This window comes from Canis lupus, chromosome 31 (genome assembly GCF_048164855.1).
Source record: "Canis lupus baileyi chromosome 31, mCanLup2.hap1, whole genome shotgun sequence".
Taxonomy (NCBI): Eukaryota; Metazoa; Chordata; class Mammalia; order Carnivora; family Canidae; genus Canis; species Canis lupus.
Window position 1 is genome coordinate 33,833,194 of NC_132868.1, and position 20,384 is coordinate 33,853,577.

General features: G+C 34.6%; 1 protein-coding gene across 15 annotated transcripts in view; it reads right to left on the reverse strand.

Annotated features, from left to right (window-relative positions):
• Nucleotides 1-20,384, reverse strand: part of ZBBX (zinc finger B-box domain containing) — a 112,192-nt gene that overhangs the window by 47,180 nt on the left and 44,628 nt on the right. For all 15 annotated transcript variants that reach the window (XR_012022028.1, XR_012022027.1, XR_012022033.1 and 12 more), the window contains 2 exons: nt 5,941-6,099; nt 667-844 (listed from right to left, as the gene is read on the reverse strand). Coding sequence is in view for 8 of the 15 variants with exons in the window: in XM_072807963.1 (XP_072664064.1) it covers nt 667-844; nt 5,941-6,099 (337 nt within the window). In the remaining 7 variants the exon portion in view is untranslated. The remainder of the gene's footprint in view (nt 1-666; nt 845-5,940; nt 6,100-20,384) is intronic.

The window sequence follows — 20,384 nt, forward strand, 5'->3', positions numbered from 1 at the left end:
TATTTTCAGTAAAAAGCAACTGGGAGTCTCTATAAGATTTTGAGTAATAAAATTAATAAATCAAATACACTTCAAAGCATGACATTCCTCAAGAGATTCTGAGAAATAGAGAGAGTATGCACCTCAGTCATCCAATCTTCAGTGTCTAGAATATGGGTGCAAAAGTCATCAAGGAAAAATAAAAACAAGAAATATCCCTTTGGGAAGAAAAAAACAAAAACAAAGAACAAATCAATTATCCCTCTTAAGTTGAACAGCGGTCCTTGAAATATATTTTTTCAAGAGACATATAAAAAAGTTCTTTACTCTCTGTCCCAGCGATCCTCTTGTTTTATGTCTACTTAAATCTATAAAAGAACAGTTGTCCTGACAAAAACTTTCTGCAAGGAGTGCGGGGAGCTGAGAACATCCAATTATTCATTCATTTAACAGTTCGAATTTACATAGGAAACAAACACACAACTCCCCAGTGCTCACGCTAGGGCTCTATAATTATTAAACCACTTACCCTTGGTTGTGCAGTGAATGCTCTTTGAGGAGTTATATCAAAATATTACCCTAATGCACACAGTTTTTGAACACTGCATTTATGTTCACAGAGAACGGAGATAAATACAATAAAAGCAGCTTTGTTTTATAACATACACTTTATAAAAATAGCTGTACCTGCTTTCGCTGTGTGTAAGTTCTGCTTCTCGTTGTCATCATGATGTCCAGTTCTCTGCTGATTTAAAGCTTCCTGAACGGGCTGGGCAGAAACTCCTTCATCACATGACCCTTCTTCACGTAGAAGCCTATCTTTTGGATTTGAACATTCTGTTCTTTTTGTGGTTGGGACTTCTACCTAATTCAATTAAAAAGTGTATCTAAGTGTGCTTTCCTAAATTTTCCATATTTTAAAACACAGGTAGCATTCATTATTAGGCATTTCGAATCATACACTACTTTTTAACTTAAAAAGAGAATGTTTTTAAGTGGTACCTACTTATATGCTTTACTGATTTCTTTAAAACCATATCAACAATTATAAATGGTCTCTTCAAAAATTATTACAACTAGAGCCTGCATGACGGAGGATTTATCATCATGTTATTCACCAGTGTTCTCCCTGGAAAGTGGCAATGGCCGTGAATCTATTCCTCCTACTTCTCCAATCTGCTCTCTGCAACCTTCCCACAGCAGAGAGAAGCAGGTTTTTAAATATGTGTATCTGATCATGTCCCCACTATGTTCAAAACCCTCCAAAGACTCTATGAAACCTCCAGTTCCTACTAGGACCTACAAGGTCCTGCATACAGACTTTCTACTCCCTTGCCATTTTACTTCACTTCTTTAATTCCCCTCTTCATTCACTGGGCTCCAGCCAAATTTATATTCTTGCAATTCTGAGCCCATGAAGCACGTTCTCACTTGAGGGCCCTGTACTAGCCATATCCAACACCTGACGTGACCCTTCTCCATATTTTCACATAGCCATTCCACTCATTTCAGTTGGTGTATATTCAACTGTCACCTACTCAAAGACTGGGTGATGACCCTACAAATATAGCCCCTTTACCCCTCCACTTTCCATTCCCTTACCTGCTATATTTTTCTCTGAATAGCATCTCTGGGTGAATTTACTCCACATGTTTATTTGTTTCTTGCCTGTATCTCCCCATTAGAATGTAATGAGATCAGGTATTTGTTTTTTTTTCCCTCAGTACCAAGAACAGTGCACCTGGCACAAAGTAGGTGCTCATTAAAAGTTAGTTGAATGAATGAACAAATTAATTAACGCATATGAAGCATCTCATGTTTCTCAGCATAATGAAAGAGGAAAGGATGAATTCGGTACAAAATATAGATTCACTGAGAACACACAGAAGAAAATAAAGGTAGGATTTGGCAGTTATCCACTGGATCAGAGAAAACAGCCAAATTAGGACAATAAAGCAAAATAAAGTCCACACCGATGCTGAATTAGCAATGTGAATTTATCTACACTGATCAAATTGCTAAATCTCCATTGTGTATCTTCTAGATACAAAAGCAGAATCCTCTATGTTCACCCCTTAATTGCAAAATAAACAAGCAGATTGTTTAAGAGTATAATTGAGAAAAGAGCGTTAAATATGTGTCCAACATTCTGAATATAAACAAAAAGCATCTGGGAACCTGAAGACACTGTGCCAGCTGCCGGCCATAGAAACACAGGTTAAAAAGTCCACAATAGAAACAGGCACAAGAAACAAGTTATTGGACTCAGATAAACAAGAACTCTATGGGCAAAATGTGGCAAAGACATACTCCAGAGACAGGGACCAGAATATATGCTAAAACATGGAATCAAAGAGCACAGTCACATAAAACTGTTAGTAGTTTGTACTGCAATAGTAAAAGGTAGGATGTGAGAAAATATAGAGTGTAAAAAATGATCTGGGCCCATCATGGAGGATCCTGCCACCATACAGAGGAAATCAAATATTAATACATAATGGAAATTCAAAGTCATTTAAAAGTCCTACATAGTAGTGTGGGAGAAAGGGAATTAAGGTATAGTGAGTTTGGTTGCAAGGAAACCAGTTAAAACATTACAGTTCATTAATAATATCTATCAACATCACATATGCATGACCCTCTTCAACTAAGAATTTCAGAATTTTATCATATTGATATATCATATATATATATATATGCAATAATATTTTTCACAATTACTCTTTATACTATAGTTTGTGCTGGCAAAAGATTGAAATAATGTAAATGTTGATCAGTGGGAATTTAAATTTTTTTCAATTTAAATTTTTATATTTTAAAGTCATTCTGTATCCATTAACTGGGGGTGTTTCATAACCACTATATAGAATGAAAAGGCTATAAAATGTACTTACATGAATATCAATACTATATCATTTTAAGTATAAAAAGCATATCTGCAGAGTAGCATTTAACATATTAACATCTGTGTAAAGAAATACATATGTACAAAGCTGGAATTATTATTGACTTCTAGAAAGGGAGAGGATGAAATCCATGTTCTGTGTTAGAAGCCTTTTGCACTTTAAGAAAAAACTAATCTCAGTATTTGGAATAGCAACAAGGATAGAAGGGACCAAATAAGCACGTTTTTAGACGGTAGACTGCATGAGACATGGTAGCCAACTGGATGTGCAGAGTAAGAAGAGAAAGGACTACAGGAAATAATGGTTCTTGGCTCATCTGGAAAGCAAGAAGATAGGCTGTTACTAATAGTGACATCCACAGGTTTTGGAGGAGAGGTGAATTTGGTTTGAAAATACTGAATTTTAGGGACACCTCGGTGGCTCAGTCGGTTAATCAGCCAACTCTCGATTTTGGCTCATAATCTCAGGGTCATGAAATCAAACTGCATGTTGGGCTCTGCACTAAGCATGGAGCCTACTTAAGATTTTTCTCTCCCTCTCCCTTTGGTCCTCAACCCTCCCTCATGTGCTCGAAGAAGAAGAAGAAGAAGAATAAGAAGAAGGAGAAGGAGAAGGAGAAGGAGAAGGAGAAGGAGAAGGAGAAGGAGAAGGAGAAGAAGAAGAAAAGAAAACACTGAATTTTAGAAGTATGTGGGAACGTATTTATAGGTATCCAGTAATCAATATGAGTGTATGTATGTGTGTGTGTTGTACTAATGAAGCACTGAAAACTCAATGCTTAATATAAAATGGTTTAAGTATGCAGTGATTCCAGCAGGTCTCCAGAGCAGCTCTTTTCCAATCAATGAATCGGAGATATAAGACATCTGCCTTTTATATCTATGCCTTTGGAATACGGCTTCCTCACAGTGGTGGGAAGATAGGAAAAGTCAGAAGGATTGGACATTGGCTTTTAAGTGCCTGAGCCCCGGATTGTGATATGCTACTTCCACTCAGAGCCCATCATTACTCTAACCAGTACTGAAGAGACTAGGAAATTTGAAAAACTACACGGAATCCAGTGCTGTATGTTTATTATCCTTCTAAGCCACATACGTAAGATATGTTTTAATATCCCCTTCTAGAAGAAAGGACCCTTTTTAATAAACTTAAACCCAGAGCTTCTGATGCTTATTACAGTTGGGGAGCCACTGCTCTTCGGCCAAAAGGAGTACTAAGTATACAAAGGGGTTATCTCTTCAGAGTGTGCACTGAGTACAGGTGCACACCTAAAGGTTGACAGCAGTGACATTCACCAGAATAATCACACCACAGTGTATGTGTGTGGTGAATACTCACACACACACACCTGAGCAGTTGTTAAAACCACACCTCTGGACCCACCCAAAGAGAGGCTTAATTTAGTCATGTGTGTTTCTTTAATGGTTTTCCAGTTTGTTCTAATGTATACTCCTGGATGAAACCACTGAAATAACAGTTTTTAAGTTAGGACAAAAAGTAGAGAGGGTCTATAGACATACAGTCACCAATGGGGACAAGAGGTAGCATTTATTGTAGGGATTAAAACCACAGGCAAAGGCATAAGCCTTCTAGTAGGTCTAGTTACTAAGTTCCTCTCTGCTTTTGTCATCTGTTAAATGGAGTAATAATGAAAAACTTATATAGTTATCGTGATTATTGGATAAGAGAAGGCAATTAAAGGATTAAGCACCATGCCTAATGAAAGTTGTTTAACAAATGTTAATTTATCACTATTTTTATTGTTAAGATAAATGAGATAAAATGGCAGGCAGTAAGGAGAAACCCTTAAAACCACAGCCTCCATGTAGTAGCTAAAAGCAAATAATTTGGAGTCCCAACGTTTGGGTTCAAATCTTAAGGCCCACTAGCAATGATACTTTGGGCAAATATAAAAACTGATCTTTGTCACTGATTTTCTCACCTGGAAAAAGAAGGGGAAAATTAAGAGAGGACAGAAAAAAATAATACATGTAAAAGATGTAGGACGGTGTTTGGCAGAGTCAGTTTTCAACACGTTACTATCACAATAACGAGGCCATAGCTCATCAGGGATCCTTCACAATCACCCTTGACAGGTCTATTAGAGAGTGAACTTCACATAAAAACACTGACTTTCCTGCACATTTCAAGCACAGTTTCTTTGTTGGAAAGAGGTCCTGTGAGCAAAAAGCATGTTTTCTTCTTTATTCTGTGAGCATGGGTTAGGAACCCAACAAAAAAACTGAAGTCCAAGTCACCCTGTCGCCAGGTAACAAGCTGTTTGACTTTGGCCAGGTTTGTTATGATTTCTGAACTACAGTGGAAAGATGAGTGGCATCTAAAAGAATGAGGATTATTACATATGTCAAAATTTGAGGAAGATTGCCTCTTGCTAAAGAACCAATTCAACAAGTCTATTACAAAATATAGGTATGAACTGATGAAAACTTATCTAGTACATCATGGGATCAGTGATCAATCTGAATAACGACCAGAATTTGGATTAAATTGGATTAAAATCCAATTTTTAATAACTGTAAAATTGCCTGTCACCTAAAATAAGCCAAAATAAAAAAACAAAACAAAAACAAAAAACAAAAAACAAAACAAAACAAAACAAAAAAAAACTTGGCAAGGTTTTGTATTTTTAGCCTCTCTGAAATCTTGACTGAAATAAAATTGCTATAGTGGGTTGTGCTATTTTTTTTTTCATATTTCTCCCAAATACTCATTCATTTCCTGACATGGTAGAAATGTCCAGAAAGCAACATGGTCAAACAACCATTCATAAAAATAAATAAAAAATAATAAAAATAAAAATAAATAAAAATAAAAATAAAAAATCAGTGTTCAATGGAATCAAAGAAGTTTCCTTACAAGGATTTTTAGTCTAGATGTTTTTAAATCACAAGACAAAACAAAAAACAAATCCAAATATTAAATACCAATGTGATAAAATAAACTGCAAAATTCTATAGCTCTAGTTAAGCCTACAAATGACAGTCTCCATGATCATGTATGACAGAAAATATCTATTCTATTTTCCATAGCTTACCTCAGGGTTGCTCCCCTGTAGAAGAAGAGGTTTAGGTTGATGCTGACTTTTCCTAATCCCTTTTGTAGAACGATTTTCCCCTTTGGATTCATCTGGATTAACTTCCTTGATAAACTGGTGGGCAACATCCAGTACATTGGACAATATTTGAGATTTTGTCTATTAAAACAAAAACAAAATATGACTGAAAAGTCCAGTATGTCAACCTAAGTAACTTAGATACATTAAATCATAGTTTTGTTATCCTATGATTACTAAAATCCAGTACATTTTATTTACCATTTCAAAATACAAATTGACTTTATATCGACCAATATAATAGTGACAGCTGCCATCTACTCAGGAGCTAGTATGGGCTCATACTATCCTAAGTATGTTAAAAACATATCATTGAATCTTCAAAAGTCAAGCATAACTATTTTTGTCTCTGTTTTAAGGATAAAGAAATGAAAGCTCAGATGGTTTAAATAACTTAGGCCTGGTCACATGGTGAGTGGGTGGCAGAGCCAGGAAATGACCCCAGGTGTGTATAATTCTAATGACTCATAGTCTTCCCACTATGTCAACCCCAAATAGAGAGATGTGTTATTTTTGAACAACACTGCTAAAAAACTAAATATAGCTAATCTAGTAGGAGCCTGAATAAGCAGTAATGAGCATCCCTTGGTGATAAAACATCTTTAGAAAATATTAACTATTCAAAAGTGCACACCAAGAAGTGCCTCTACCTGTAGGTTCCTAGTAAACTAGTTGTTCCTCATTTTGTATCTTTGCTCAGGAGTTTCACCCGCCAGGGAGACCTTCCCTTCTCTACCATCTTCTTTGCCTGGCACACTCCTACTTCTTCTAGATTTATCCTAAGTTACTCCCACAGGTCTAGGAACCTCTTTGCCCTCCTTCCTCTTGCTGTGGGAGGTGCCCATCCTCCATACTCTCTTCATACCCAAAGTAGATCTCTACTAGCCCATACAATATTGGTTTTTACAACACCTTTTGGTGTCTATCTATTCCATCATACCACAGAAATTCATGGAAGGAAAAAAAAAAAAAACAAAAAAACAAAAAAAACTTGTCTTCTTAAATCCTTCTAAGGCTACCACAGAGCATGGCACATATAACATATGGTAAAAATAAGGTGGTGGGGGAGGGAGAGGGAAAGTTGCAGAATTAAAATAAATGACTGAGAAACAGAATTTAAAAAACCTCTCCATGTGCCTTCACAGTAGCTGAAAAGAACAGTCAACTCTTGGAAATTTTCTTTCCTAGAGTATCTTATATTTAAATATTAGTTTTCTCAAAAAATTTTTTTTAATTTAAAAAGTAAATATTACTTTTCTCAGTATTAAGACTGCATATGCCATATGTCATTTTTCTTATTTTTAAAATAAGCATTCAAGGGAAGGGAAAGATTCTATGATCCCCATTATGTAGACGAGGAAATCCAAGTTCATAAAACTTAGGTCGAAGCCAAATGGATCCAAAATTTTGGAGTTTAAGTTAGAACCAAGATCTTCCTTCTTCCAGCCTAAGTCCTTTCCTTTACTGAATTATGCTAATACAGATAATGTGTTTTACTTTCAATTTCCCGGGTCTTAAAATATATTAAATTTTTATGTCCACAGATATGAACATTTTTCCTTCCTTTACAAAAAAAACTGTAATTATAATTGCTTATGCAGGGATCACATTTTTTAGTTTTTGTTTCTAACTTATTCTGCTTATTTTCATTTTTGACTAGGCATTACTAAATTGAAGGGAGAAAGAGAGATTCTTCTTTTACTTGTCTCATCCATTACCTACAATGTAGGGGTGGGAGGCACGTGAACCTTACAGAAACCAAACTTTTGAACAACAAAATTAGAAGTATTCTATAAGAGTAGAATTATAGAACACACTTAAAACATCTATCTCTTAATTAAGAGATATAAAATTTAACAAAATCATTAAGATTAGAAAGTTACCACAGTACTATAACATACTATATTACAATACCTTTAAGTTCCTAGGTATGTGAAAATGTACCATTTATATGTTAATGTTTTGCAACTTCTTGTTCTTTAGATCCAATCTCCATACTTATTCTGGAGAAGAATCTACAATCTGGGTGGAGCTTATGATAATTTAACAGAATGTGAGAAGTAATGAATTTTACTGCTACTGGCAAGGTGCTAAGAAACTACCCCCTTTACTGTTCTGCAAGCTTGCTAGATGGATGTAGGGTGACCTCGGAAGTAACATATCCAAGAGGTGGTGCTACACATTAAAGTCCCCAAATCAAGAGAGAGGGAGATGTTTAAAAGAGATGTCTTAGAGATCCATGTTGAACTCTGGGTGAGTAAAAATTAAACTTTTACTGTTTAAGCCACTGAGGTTTGGGAGTTCTTTTTATACTTCAGCAAACATTATCCTAATATATATAGCCTCATATTTGGAACTACTCCTAACTGGGTATTCTGTTCCAGGGAGAGGAAAAAAGAAAAAATAAAGATGCTTTAAAGGTATTTCCTATTAAAAACACACATAAACATAGTATTTCTATGTCTTGCCAAAGTTTTCCTCTCCACTTGGAAAGGCTAGCTTTCCTATTATAATTCTATTTATCATATTAGACCAAGATCAAATGTTATCCAGTTCCAATATATCTCAATGGCATTATAAAAAATAGCTCAGAAGGGCAAATTATTTAATCTCTCTGAAATGAGTTTTCTTCCTCAACTAACTGCAGCAAAATTTACATATTTTCTATGTGCCCTTATAACTCCTTGCTTACATCAGTACTAGAGTTTTGCTCCTCCATGTGTAATCTATAAATCAGCAGCACCACCATAAACTGGAAACTTGCTAAAAATACAGAATCTCAGGTCCCACTCAGAACCACTGAATCAGAGTCTGCAGCTTACCATGTAACTTGAATGCTCATTAAGGTTTAAGAATCATGTGTCATACCATTCAGTTGCATTACAGTTAGTTGAATACATCTGTCTTCCCCTTCATGATTATGAATTCCTTGAGAGGGAGGACCATGTCTTATTCTGCCCTATCCATGCTTTATATCACCTTCTTTCGATTCTCCTCCCCGCAGCCCTATCTTTCACACTTTGCAACTAGAACATTGCTTGACACTGGTTAAGTACTTGAGAAATGTTGGTTGCATCAAATTTCACCGACTTACTGAGATAAAAATGACTAAAAATTCTATTTGAACATTCCTTCCTTATACCTAAGCTATCTAAGTCAGTGTCAACAGAGGCAAAATCAATGACACTGTTAATAACAGCATAATAGGGAAAATTGTTTATCCTTCTGATCCTATAAAACGAAGACAATATGTACCTTGCAGAGTTGTTGTGAAAAATATACATCCTGTATGAAAATCACCTACCACAGAGATGACATAAAGTAGTGCATCCAAATGATTGCTACCATTTTATCGAAATCACAATACACTACCTTTTCTGTAAGATAAATAGTTCAAATATCCCGAAAATAGAATTCAAAGGTGGGACATCTGACTGATAATAGTGAAGACGTCAGTAAATAATTCTATCTCCATAAAACAAATGATAGCTGGATAATAAATTTTTTAAAACTATTTCAGGGCTCTGAAGTCAACCAAAAGCAAACAAGATGTTGAGAAGTATTTACTCAAGGAAAAACTACTACAGCATTACTGAAGAGCAGCAAAAATCTATGGGTTCTTTAGATGGGGTTGCTCCTTTCTTCTATCTCCCTTCCCAAGTTGGTCAATGTTACTAGGGTAAGACTGAAGAGAGAGTGTGCTTGACTCCTGGCAGAGGGAAAAATCTTACAGTTATCAATGAACTAACAAATCTGGTTAAAAATGAATGAGGAAAAACTACAGCCCTGACAACTTGAGACTTTGGTCTCAATTAGGGTGAGCAATGGACTAGCCAAACATTTAATGGGATGATTCTGAAAAAAAGAGAAGGTTATAGAAGAGCTGCTTAAAAAATGGAAATCATAAAAAAGAATCAAATGAGAATTGTTTTAAGTTTTTATTTATTGATTGATGAGAGACACAGAGAGAGGCAGAGACATAGGCAGAGGAAGAAGCAGGCTCCTTGCAGGGAGCCTGATGTGGGATCGATCCCAGGACCTCAGGATCACGACCTGAGCCAAAGGCAGATGCTCAACCACTGAACTACCCTGGCGTTCTCCAAATGAAAATTCTTGATTATGACCTAAAAAGAATTTGAACAATTTGAAATGGAAAAAAAAATCAGTGTACTTGAAGAAAGAGATAAATTATCTAATTTAAAAAGTAAAATGTAAAAGTTTAAAGAAAATGAAAACAGCCTTACAGATCTATGGGACATCATCAAGCAACCCATATACATTTAGTGAAGAGTATTAGAGAGAAATGAGAAGAAAAATATATATGAAAAAATTACGGCCAAACTTAAAAATTATTACTTTAAAAATCCAAAAAGCTCAACAAGCCTCAAGAAAGATAAATATACAGAGATCCCTACTTACCAAGACACATCATAACCAAACTACTGAAACTCAAAGATAAACAGGAAAACTTGAAAGGGATGAGAAAAATTACTCATCACATATAAGAGCACATAAATATGAATAACAAATTGATTTTGCATCTAAATAAAACGGGAACCAAAAAGCATTAGAATGATACAAAGTGATGACAGGAAAATAACTGCCAAAAATAATTCTATATTCAGGAAAACTATCCTTCAAAAATGAAAGCAAAGACATTCCCAAATAGACAAAGTAAGAGATAATTCATTACTAGCAGATGTGCCTTACAAGAAATACTAAAAAGAGGTTTTAAGGTTAAAGGTATTAAATCCACCAGAAGAGAGATAGATCCCCAGAAACACAATTATATGGATAAAAATAAAAAATATATTTAAATATTTCCTTTTTTCTGTTTTCAATTTATTTCAATAGCATAAAGTTATATATAGCAATAACACTGACACTATATTGTGAATTTATAACATTGATTTATAACATATAACCTACACAGAAAATGGGAAGAAAATAGAGCTAAAATAAAGCCAAGTTATAATATTTTACCATAGTCAGTATTAATGTGAAGTGCTATAAGATGTATATTGTAATACCTAGAACCACTAAATAAATACATGTTCATACACACACAGAGATACACAAATACCCAAAAAAGTAATTTTAATGGCACAATAAAAAAAAACTTTAACAGAAAAGAAAGTAGTAAGGAAGGAAAAAAAGACAAAGGCATAGAAAAAAAATAGCAACATGGAAGATGTAAATCCAATTACATCATTAATTACATTAAACATACCAACTGAGACAGAAACTGTCAGACTTGGCAAAAAAGAAAAAAAAAAAAGTTCCAACAATATGCCATTGATAAGAGCCTGACTTTAGATTCAAAGACAAATAGATTAAAAGCAAAAAGGTAGAAAATATATACCTTGAAATTAATAATCCTAAGAGAGCTGCAGTGGCTATATTAACAAGGCAAAAAATAGAATAGGACAAAGAGGGATATTTCATAATAATGAGTCAATAAACAGAAAGTTATATTTATGATCATTTATATCTATAACAATTATATATGTAACCAAAGAACCACAAAATACATGAAGCAACAGCACATACAATTAAAAGGAGTAAAAGCAGCTGCTTGGGTGATTCAGTTGATTAAGTGTCTGCCTTAAGCTCAGGTCATGATCTTGGAGTCCTGGGAGGAGTCTCAGAATCAAGTTCTCATTGGGCTCCCTGCTCAACAGCATCTGCTTCTCCCCTTCCCTCTGCTCTTCTCCCCACTTATGTGCTATCTCTTTCCTTCCCTCTCTCTCTAGCACTTGTGCTTGTTCACTCTCTCAAAATAAATAAATAAAATCTTGAAAAGGAGTAAAAGCCAGTTAAAAAATACAATTAGAAATTTTAATTCCCATCCTCAGAGATTAATGAAATAGGTAGGCAGAAAATCAGTAAGGATGTAAGAAACTTAAACACCACCATGAAGTAATTTAATCTAAGAGACATTTAAAGAAACCTTAACCTCACAGCAACAAAATATGAATTCTTTCAAGCTCATATGGGACATTCTTAAGATAGACCATACATGCTCCACATAAAACAAGTATTAATAAATTGTAAGTATTGAAAGCATATAAAATATGTTCTCTGAGCAACCTGGATGGCTCAGCGGTTTAGCACTACCTTCAGCCCGGGGTGTGATCCTGGAGACCCTGGATCAAGTCCCAATTCGGACTCCCTGCATGGAGCCTGCTTCTCCCTCTACTTGTGTGTCTGCCTCTCTCTTTCTCTTTCTCTGTGTCTCTCATGAATAAACAAATAAAATATTTTTTTAAAATATATGTTCTCTGACCTCAGCAACAAAAAAAAAAAAAAAATTAGAAATCGGCAACAATTTTGGGAAATCACAAAATATTTAGAAATTGAGAAATTTCCTTCCAAGTAACTGTTAACAAAAAATAAATCAGAAGGGACATTAGTAAATAATCTTGAGTTGATTATAAAGGAAGCATAACAAATCAATAAGATACAGTGAAAGCTGTGGATAGACTGAAATTTATAGCTTCAAATGGTTGTTTTAGAAAGGAAGAAGATCTAAAATCAATTATTCTAATCTAATCCTCACTCAAGAAAGTAGGGAAAAATAATGAAAGTAAAAAAGTTCAAAAGTAGGTAGGAATCAGAAAATAAGGATCAGAATCAATAAAATAATTTTTTTGAAAAAAAATCAATTAAACTAAAATGAGGTTTGTTAAAAAGACTTAAAAACCTCTAGCTAAACTGATCCCAAAAAAGAAGAGTAAAATACAAATTAGCAAAATCAATAATGAAAGGAAGAACATTAGTATAGACCTATAGATATTAGAGGATTATAAAGGAATCTAAAACCTTATGCCAATAAGTAAGACAACTTAGATTGAATGCGTAAATTCAATGAAAAACACAAATCACCAAAACTTACTTATGAACTAACAGAAAATCAGAATAGAACAGTAGGGTAAAGAAACTGAATAATTCAAAATCTTTCCCTGAAAAAAAAAAAAAATTCCCAGACTCAGATTGTTTTACTGGTAAAGTCTACCCAACAACTACAAAAAGAGGAGGAAATACTTCTAAACTCATTTATGAGGACAATACAACCCCAATACCAAAGTAGACAACCATATTCCAGGAAAAAAATTAAAAACTACAGACTAATATCCCACAGGAACTTAGATATAAAAATCTTTCACAAAATATTAGCAGATCTGTTCCACTAGTATATAAATTATGAATCACGACCAAGTAAAACTATATCCAGTAATGAATTCTTAGCAGGACATCTAAAAATCAAGCATTGTAAAAAGGCATATTAATACAAGACAAAACAACATGATCATATCAATAAAAATAGGGAAGAAACAGCAGCAAGGAATACAAAGAGACTTCCTCATGGTAAGAGCATCTATGAAAAACCTATAGCAAACATCACAATTATTGGTAAAAAGACTAAATGTTTGCCTTAAATCAGAAACACAGCTGGGATGTGTTTGTCACTCCTATTTAACATTTACCGGTAGCTATAATTAACACAATAAGACAAGAAAAAAAATTAAAAGTACCTACATTAAAAAGGAAGAGATAAAACTATTTTACTCATACAGGATATGATCCTGCATGTAGAAAATCCTAAGGTATCTAAAACAAGCAAACAGACAAAACAAAAAAATGAAAAACAAAAAAACAGCTACTATAATAAGTGAGTTTATCAAGATCAATATTCAAAAATCAATTTTATTTGTATATCCTAGCAATGAACAACCCAAAAATAAAATTAAGAAAATAATTACACATAGTAACATCAAAAAGAATACTTATGAAATTATTTAACAAAAAAAAATTATATGAGTTTAACACTAAGAAGTAAAAACACTGATGAGAAAAATTAAATAAAATTTAAATGTTATAGACAGAAAGACTCAATATTATTAAGATGGCAATTTTCCCCAAATCAATTTGTATGCCACATAAAATCTTTATGAAAATATTATCCTGTTATGTATATGGACACAATGAGATGTCATCTCACACCCGTTTGGATGGCTACTATCAAGAAAACAAAGGATAACAAGTGTCGGTGAGCAGGGGGAGAAATTAGAACCCTTGTGCACTATTAATGGGCTTGTAAAATAAAGTTCAGCTGCTATAAAAAAATGAAATTTCTTCAAAAAATTAAAAATAGACTTAACATATGATCCACTGGGCAGCCCAGGTGGCTCAGTGGTTTAGTGCCACCTTCAGCCCAGGGTGTGGTCCAGAAGACCCGGGATCAAGTCCCATGTCGGGCTCACTGCATGGAGCCTGCTTCTCCTCCTGCCTGTGTCTTTGCCTCTCTCTCTCTCTCTCTCTGTCTCTCGTGAATAAATAAATAAAATATTAAAAAAAAAACATATGATCCACCAATTCCATTTCTACATGCATATTCAAAGTAATTGAAAGTAGGGTCTCAGAGAGGTATCTACATATCCATGCTCATAGAAGAACTATTCATAATAGCCAAGAGGTAGAAATAACCTAAGCATCCATCAATGCATGAATACATAAACAAAATGTGGCATATATACATGCAATGAAATACCACTCAGCCATAAAAAAAAAAAAAACCTGACATATGCTACAATGCAAATGAACTTTGAGGAAATTATGCTAATTGAAATAAGCCAGACACCAAAGATAAATATCGTATGATTGCACTTATATTAAGTTCTAGAGTAGTCAAAGTAGCCTAATTAATACAAACTAGAATGCTGTTTCATGGGTATATTTTAGAAAACAGCTTGGTATTTCCTTAAAAAGTTAACAAATACTTACCTTAGGAGTCAACAATTCCAGTCCCAGGTATTTACGTAAGAGGAATGAAAACAGTCTACACAAAGATCTGTACATAAACACTCATAACAGCATTATTTTATAATGATGCCGGAAGCTAGTTATCAATTAATTTATCTTTTAGTCCAAATTCCTTTTATGTTGTAGCCCAAACTCCAAAACACCAAAAACCTAAACAATGCCTGGATAAACAATATGATACATCCGCACAATGGAATATTATTTAGCATTAATAAGGAATGAACTCCTGAAAAGGACTTGCAATAATATGGAAAAACCTTATGGTAAGTGAAAGAAGTCAGACACAAAAGATTGCCTAGGAATGATTCCATTTGTATGAAATTTCTAGAAAAGGTAAATCTATACCATCAGAAACCAGACCAGTAGTTGCCTGGAGCTAGAAGTGAGAGCAGGGATGATTGCAAAAAAAGTACCAGAAAGTTTTTTGTTGTGATGGAAATGTTGTAAAAACTCAATTGTGGTGATTCTTGCACAGGTTTGTAAATTTACCTTAAAAATCATTGAATTGTACACTTACAATGTGAATTTCATACTGTGTAAATTAAGCTTCAAATAAAAAGAGTTTGGACTAAAAAACAAATCAATCGACAAGGAGCTTCCTGCATCACTAGGTCTAACTGCAGCAGAGACTTGTATTAAGGTGAATATTCAGTTTCTGGAATGCCACTTTCTACTTACTTTCTCCCTGACCTATGCGTGCTCCTGCCCACCACCCCACCACGGGAGACACAATCACTCAACACATTTCTGTCCTCTGGGCTATGGGTCAGTGGACAAGAAAGTAAGCACCTCGTCTTCACTGAATTCATGAGAACTTAAATTTGGAATCAAGAAAGCAATGTTCGTTCTCTCCATCACTGATGCTCTATTATCCAATTCATAATTTGTTAATTATAAGAAAAGAATAAAGCAGATACACTGGAAAGAAATAAAGTTTGAAAGTGGAAGAAGTCTGTCTTGGCTCTCAACAGCTTTCCAATTTCCAGTCCTGGTTCTGAATATGACTCAGCAGCATCACCCCTACTCCCATGCAATGAGAGACATCTATGAGGCCTTCAGCAGCAAGAAACTATTCTTTTTATTTCCAAACTAATGCAAAAAGACTTAACTAATGTGAGGATCAGTGCTTCTTAACTGGGGCAAGGAAATTGGAAAGTGTGGGGAAGTGTTTTTTGGTTTTCACACTCATTGGAGAGCATTACTGGTATTTAGTGGGTGAGGTTTAATGAGTCTTCTGAAATCTGAAGAATGGTGTAGCTCAAGAAGAAAAGGTCCTGCCCCAAATACTCAAGAGAATCCTCACTGAGAAATAGCTAACATAGACCTAGCCCTCAATTAGCAACATTGTTAAAAATTACAGAAACTCAGTAAAAATAAATCATAATGCCACCATATTAAAAAAAATTAAGAAACAGACATTCCTTCCAGTTAACAAGTAGTAATTCACAGGGGTAACCACTGTTAATAGTTTGGTATATACCCCTGCCGTGTTCTGTCTCTGCTTAGATGGACATATCTAGATGTGTAACACAAAACACATTTTCACTTAATAGTTTGACAACTATCATCTTAATAAGTAACCCATGAATAAGAATATTATTGTTACAAAACATTTAACATAGAAAACTATGCATATTAAGTATCAAACACTGTGCCCTATCAATAAGATGTTATCAAATTTTAAAATTCAAAGATAATTATATTTCCATCTTCCAAATATGAAAACATAATATGTAACAGTACTATTAGGTATCAACAGAAAAGGGAGGGGACTGAAAATGAATAAAATTACCTGTACAACTTTTCTACATGCTAAAAATGTTTAAAAATCAAACCAAAACAGCCTTCAGGGCAGATAGTAAATCATATATCTCACTGTAGGATAGAAGCTTAAACTAAAGCCAAAGAATGTGATTTACTGCCAGCATTTCCAGATTCCCCCCATCCTTCACTATACTGCGTGATGGTAGGATTTCATCTGGTAACTGTTCTAAATTCTCACCTGAACTTTTTTCTCCCTAGAATGATATTATCTTTCAAATTACACTCTAGAAGAATTCATCACTCTGACAATGTATCATTAATCAAAAGTAAAGAGGGTTGATATTTTATAGCATTTTGAAGTAGATGGCACCTTGTAGAAGTTTAGGTCCAAGAGTAAAAGTTTTAGTTTAGTTAGAAAAACGATCTACTTTATGGTGCTGTCAATGCTTCAAAACTCTTAAGTACCATCATTATCCCAAACTCTAGCTATCCAGCAATAAATATTAATAATCATGTTGACATAGCCATGCCCCTTTATGTGATCCAGAAGTTTCAGCTCAAAGAAATTCACACTTAATTTAGATCTATGTTACTTCCTAAATTTGGGCGGGGGGGTGGGGGGGGAGGACTGGGATGTCTCTCTTTCATGGTGTTAAAGTCCATTGATTTTCTGGGTGCAAAATTTTAGAACAGATTTATGGCAACCACAGGCTTTTATTAAAACCTGTTATTTCATCTGTATTTGGTAGGCAAATACACACAAATACAGAGATACACACATATGAACACTGAGAAAAACTTGTATGCTGCAGAACTTAAGATCCATTATGAAATTCATTGGTTGCAGTGACTGCTGAATATGGGTGGACCTTGGATAGCTTTTAACTATAAAATTATTTCAGAAAGACCAAATCACGCACTAAGGGGAACTTAAAAAGTATATATGTTATATGTTACATAATTTTTTTTGGCCTGGCTTTTGAGAAAACACTTTCCTCCCATATTGGGAATATTTTCCCACGTACAGCTTGTTCTGGTTTCTTTGATGTGAATTACCTCATATGCAAATGGTAAATAAGGGAATGATGTCAGTAGAACTGTGCAGTTTTATTGATTCTTAAGTTTTTCTTTTCCAGCACATTACTGTTTTGAGACAATCATGGGCAAGCTGTCTCACAAGCAAAGCCAAAACCTTAGCAATATAGGAAGATCTTAGGTAAAAAGATGAAAATCTCTAATAAAGCCTCCTCTTTGGACAGAACTATTTTAATGGCTTTAACTACCATGCATTCCATTATGTGAAGCTATCTGGAAACCAATGTGAGTGCAGATAAAAAAGCTGATTTAAAACAATGGGTTGATAAAGGGGGCAATAGTTTAATTCAGATTTTTCATTTTGTTGAAAATGATGTCTGTTAGAAATGAATTGTTACCAGGATCTACAACGCAGAGAAGGAAGTGCAAGTCTTTAAGATGTGTGTGTGAAAGTTACTATAGAATTATTAACTATTTTTGTTAGAGCTCGTTAAAAAGTGCAATAGGATTTAAGTGGCCTTCCCCTAACTAATTTTCCCTGAGTTAGGTGGATGATTTTCCAGAATGGAAAGTTTCTCAGAAATCATATATCATGTTATGGTAGAAACACACGGACAATGAATAACTATAATTTATAGTAAAATAAAGTTTTTCATTAAAAATCAGAAAAACATTTAAGATTTATTTATCCAAAGAAACTTCTCCAGATTATTTTGTCTATATATTTCTCTTTATACATTGCATTAAATACATTCATGATGATAGTATAAGGACCTCGCTAACTAAAGTTAACAATAACAAATCAGTTTAAATCTCTCTAAATTGGGGGATGCCTGGATAGCTCAGCAGTTGAGCATCTGCCTTCAGCTCAGGGCATGATACTGGGATCCAGGATCAAGTCTCGCTTTGGGCTCCTTACAGGGAGCCTGCTTCTCCTTCTGCCTATGTTTCTGCCTGTGTGTGTGTGTGTGTGTGTGTGTGTGTGTGTCTCATGAATAAATAAATAAAACCTTTTAAAAAAAATCTCTCTGAGTTGGGAGATACATAGAAAAGAAGGACTAGTAACTACAACAAGCAGATAAACTCCTCAAATTATCATGATCTGTGATAAGATGCAATAAACCCATGGGGGCACCTGGGTGGCTCAGTAAGTTAAATAGTCGACTCTTAATTTCAGCTCAGGTCATGATCCCAGGATCCCAGGATAGAGCCCAGGATCTGGCTCCCTGCTCAGCAAAGAGTCTGCACTATGATTCTCTCTCTCACACCCCCTCATTCCTTCCCACCACTCAGCACTCTCCATGTATAAAAAATAAGTCTTAAAAAAAAAAAAAAAAGAAAAAACACGATGCAATAAGCCCATTAAATTTATACTTAGTAAAAACATTTTTTGCAAAGTAAAAATGTACTTCTAAAAACACGTTAAGGGCACCTCCGCTGGCGCAGCGGTTTAGCGCCGCCTGCAGCCCGGGGTCTGATCCTGGAGACCCAGGATCGAGTCCCGCGTCAGGCTCCCTGCATGGAGCCCGCTTCTCCCTCTGCCTGTGTCTCTGCCTCCCAGTCTCTCTCTCTCTCTGAATAAATAAATTAAAAAAAAAAAAAAAAGTTAAGTTTAAACATCCTAATCGATTAAACAAAAATGAAAAAAAAAAAAAAGCTTTCTCTCTTAATTCTCCCACATTATCAAAATATATCTTCTATTCTTGAGGCACCTGGGTGGTACAGTCAAACATCCAACTCAAGTTTTGGCTCAGGTCGTGACCTCAGTTTCCTGAGATGAAGCCCAGCATTGGGTTCTGTGCTCAACACATCTGCTTGGTACTCTCGCTCTCCCTCTGTCTCTTCCCACCTCCACCCCCTTCACTCTCAAACTCTCTAAATAAATAAATCTTAAAATATATATATGTACACACATATATATGATATATATATGATATATATATATATATATATATCTTCTATTTCTATAGAGAATTGTTATTTTACTTGTCTGATGAATGCATCTTTACAGATTGTCTTAGTTCAAATCTGTTCCCTAAAAATAGGCTTTACCATAGAGTCAACTCTGCATTCTCTATGAAAGTTGAAGAAGGAAATATCCATAAATGATTTGATCAAAGGTTTCATCTAGTGTTAGGAAACAAAAGAAAGAGAAAAAAAAGTTAACTTTAGGTCAGCTAGAAAGGCAGAGAAGCAAAGATGGGAATTTCCATATAGTATAAACTGGAAAATAAAAACAATTTGAGCAAAAGTTCCCATATAAAAACATAAAGAAACAGTAGAAAACTAAATATTTACAGGGTGAAAGAATGTTGCAATGGGGGAACTCACAACAGAATCATGTTTTAAATACAGTTCTGCTCATCATAGTTCTAAAAACAGATATGGTATTTGCATGAGTGGTACAAAAATATCAATGGTATAAAAAACTGCTTATTGCAAGCTAGATAAAAATCAAATTCTGGAAGTGTGAAATTCATGTGGCTGAAATTTATTGCTTATTCTAGCATCATTTAAGTATAACTTTAAGTAGAACTTAAAGGACCTTTGGATTTACCTTTCCTCTAAAAGTTTAATGAAAACCACAGATTTTATTAATCAAAGATTTATGTATTGGTATTCCCCCTTGACACATAAAGAGATAATAAAAATAAATCAGGACCTGGACACATGCTCCTGATTATAAATGCAGTTTACTGAAAGAGCAGTTCAAGACAGCTGTGCAGGAAGATCCTGACCTCACC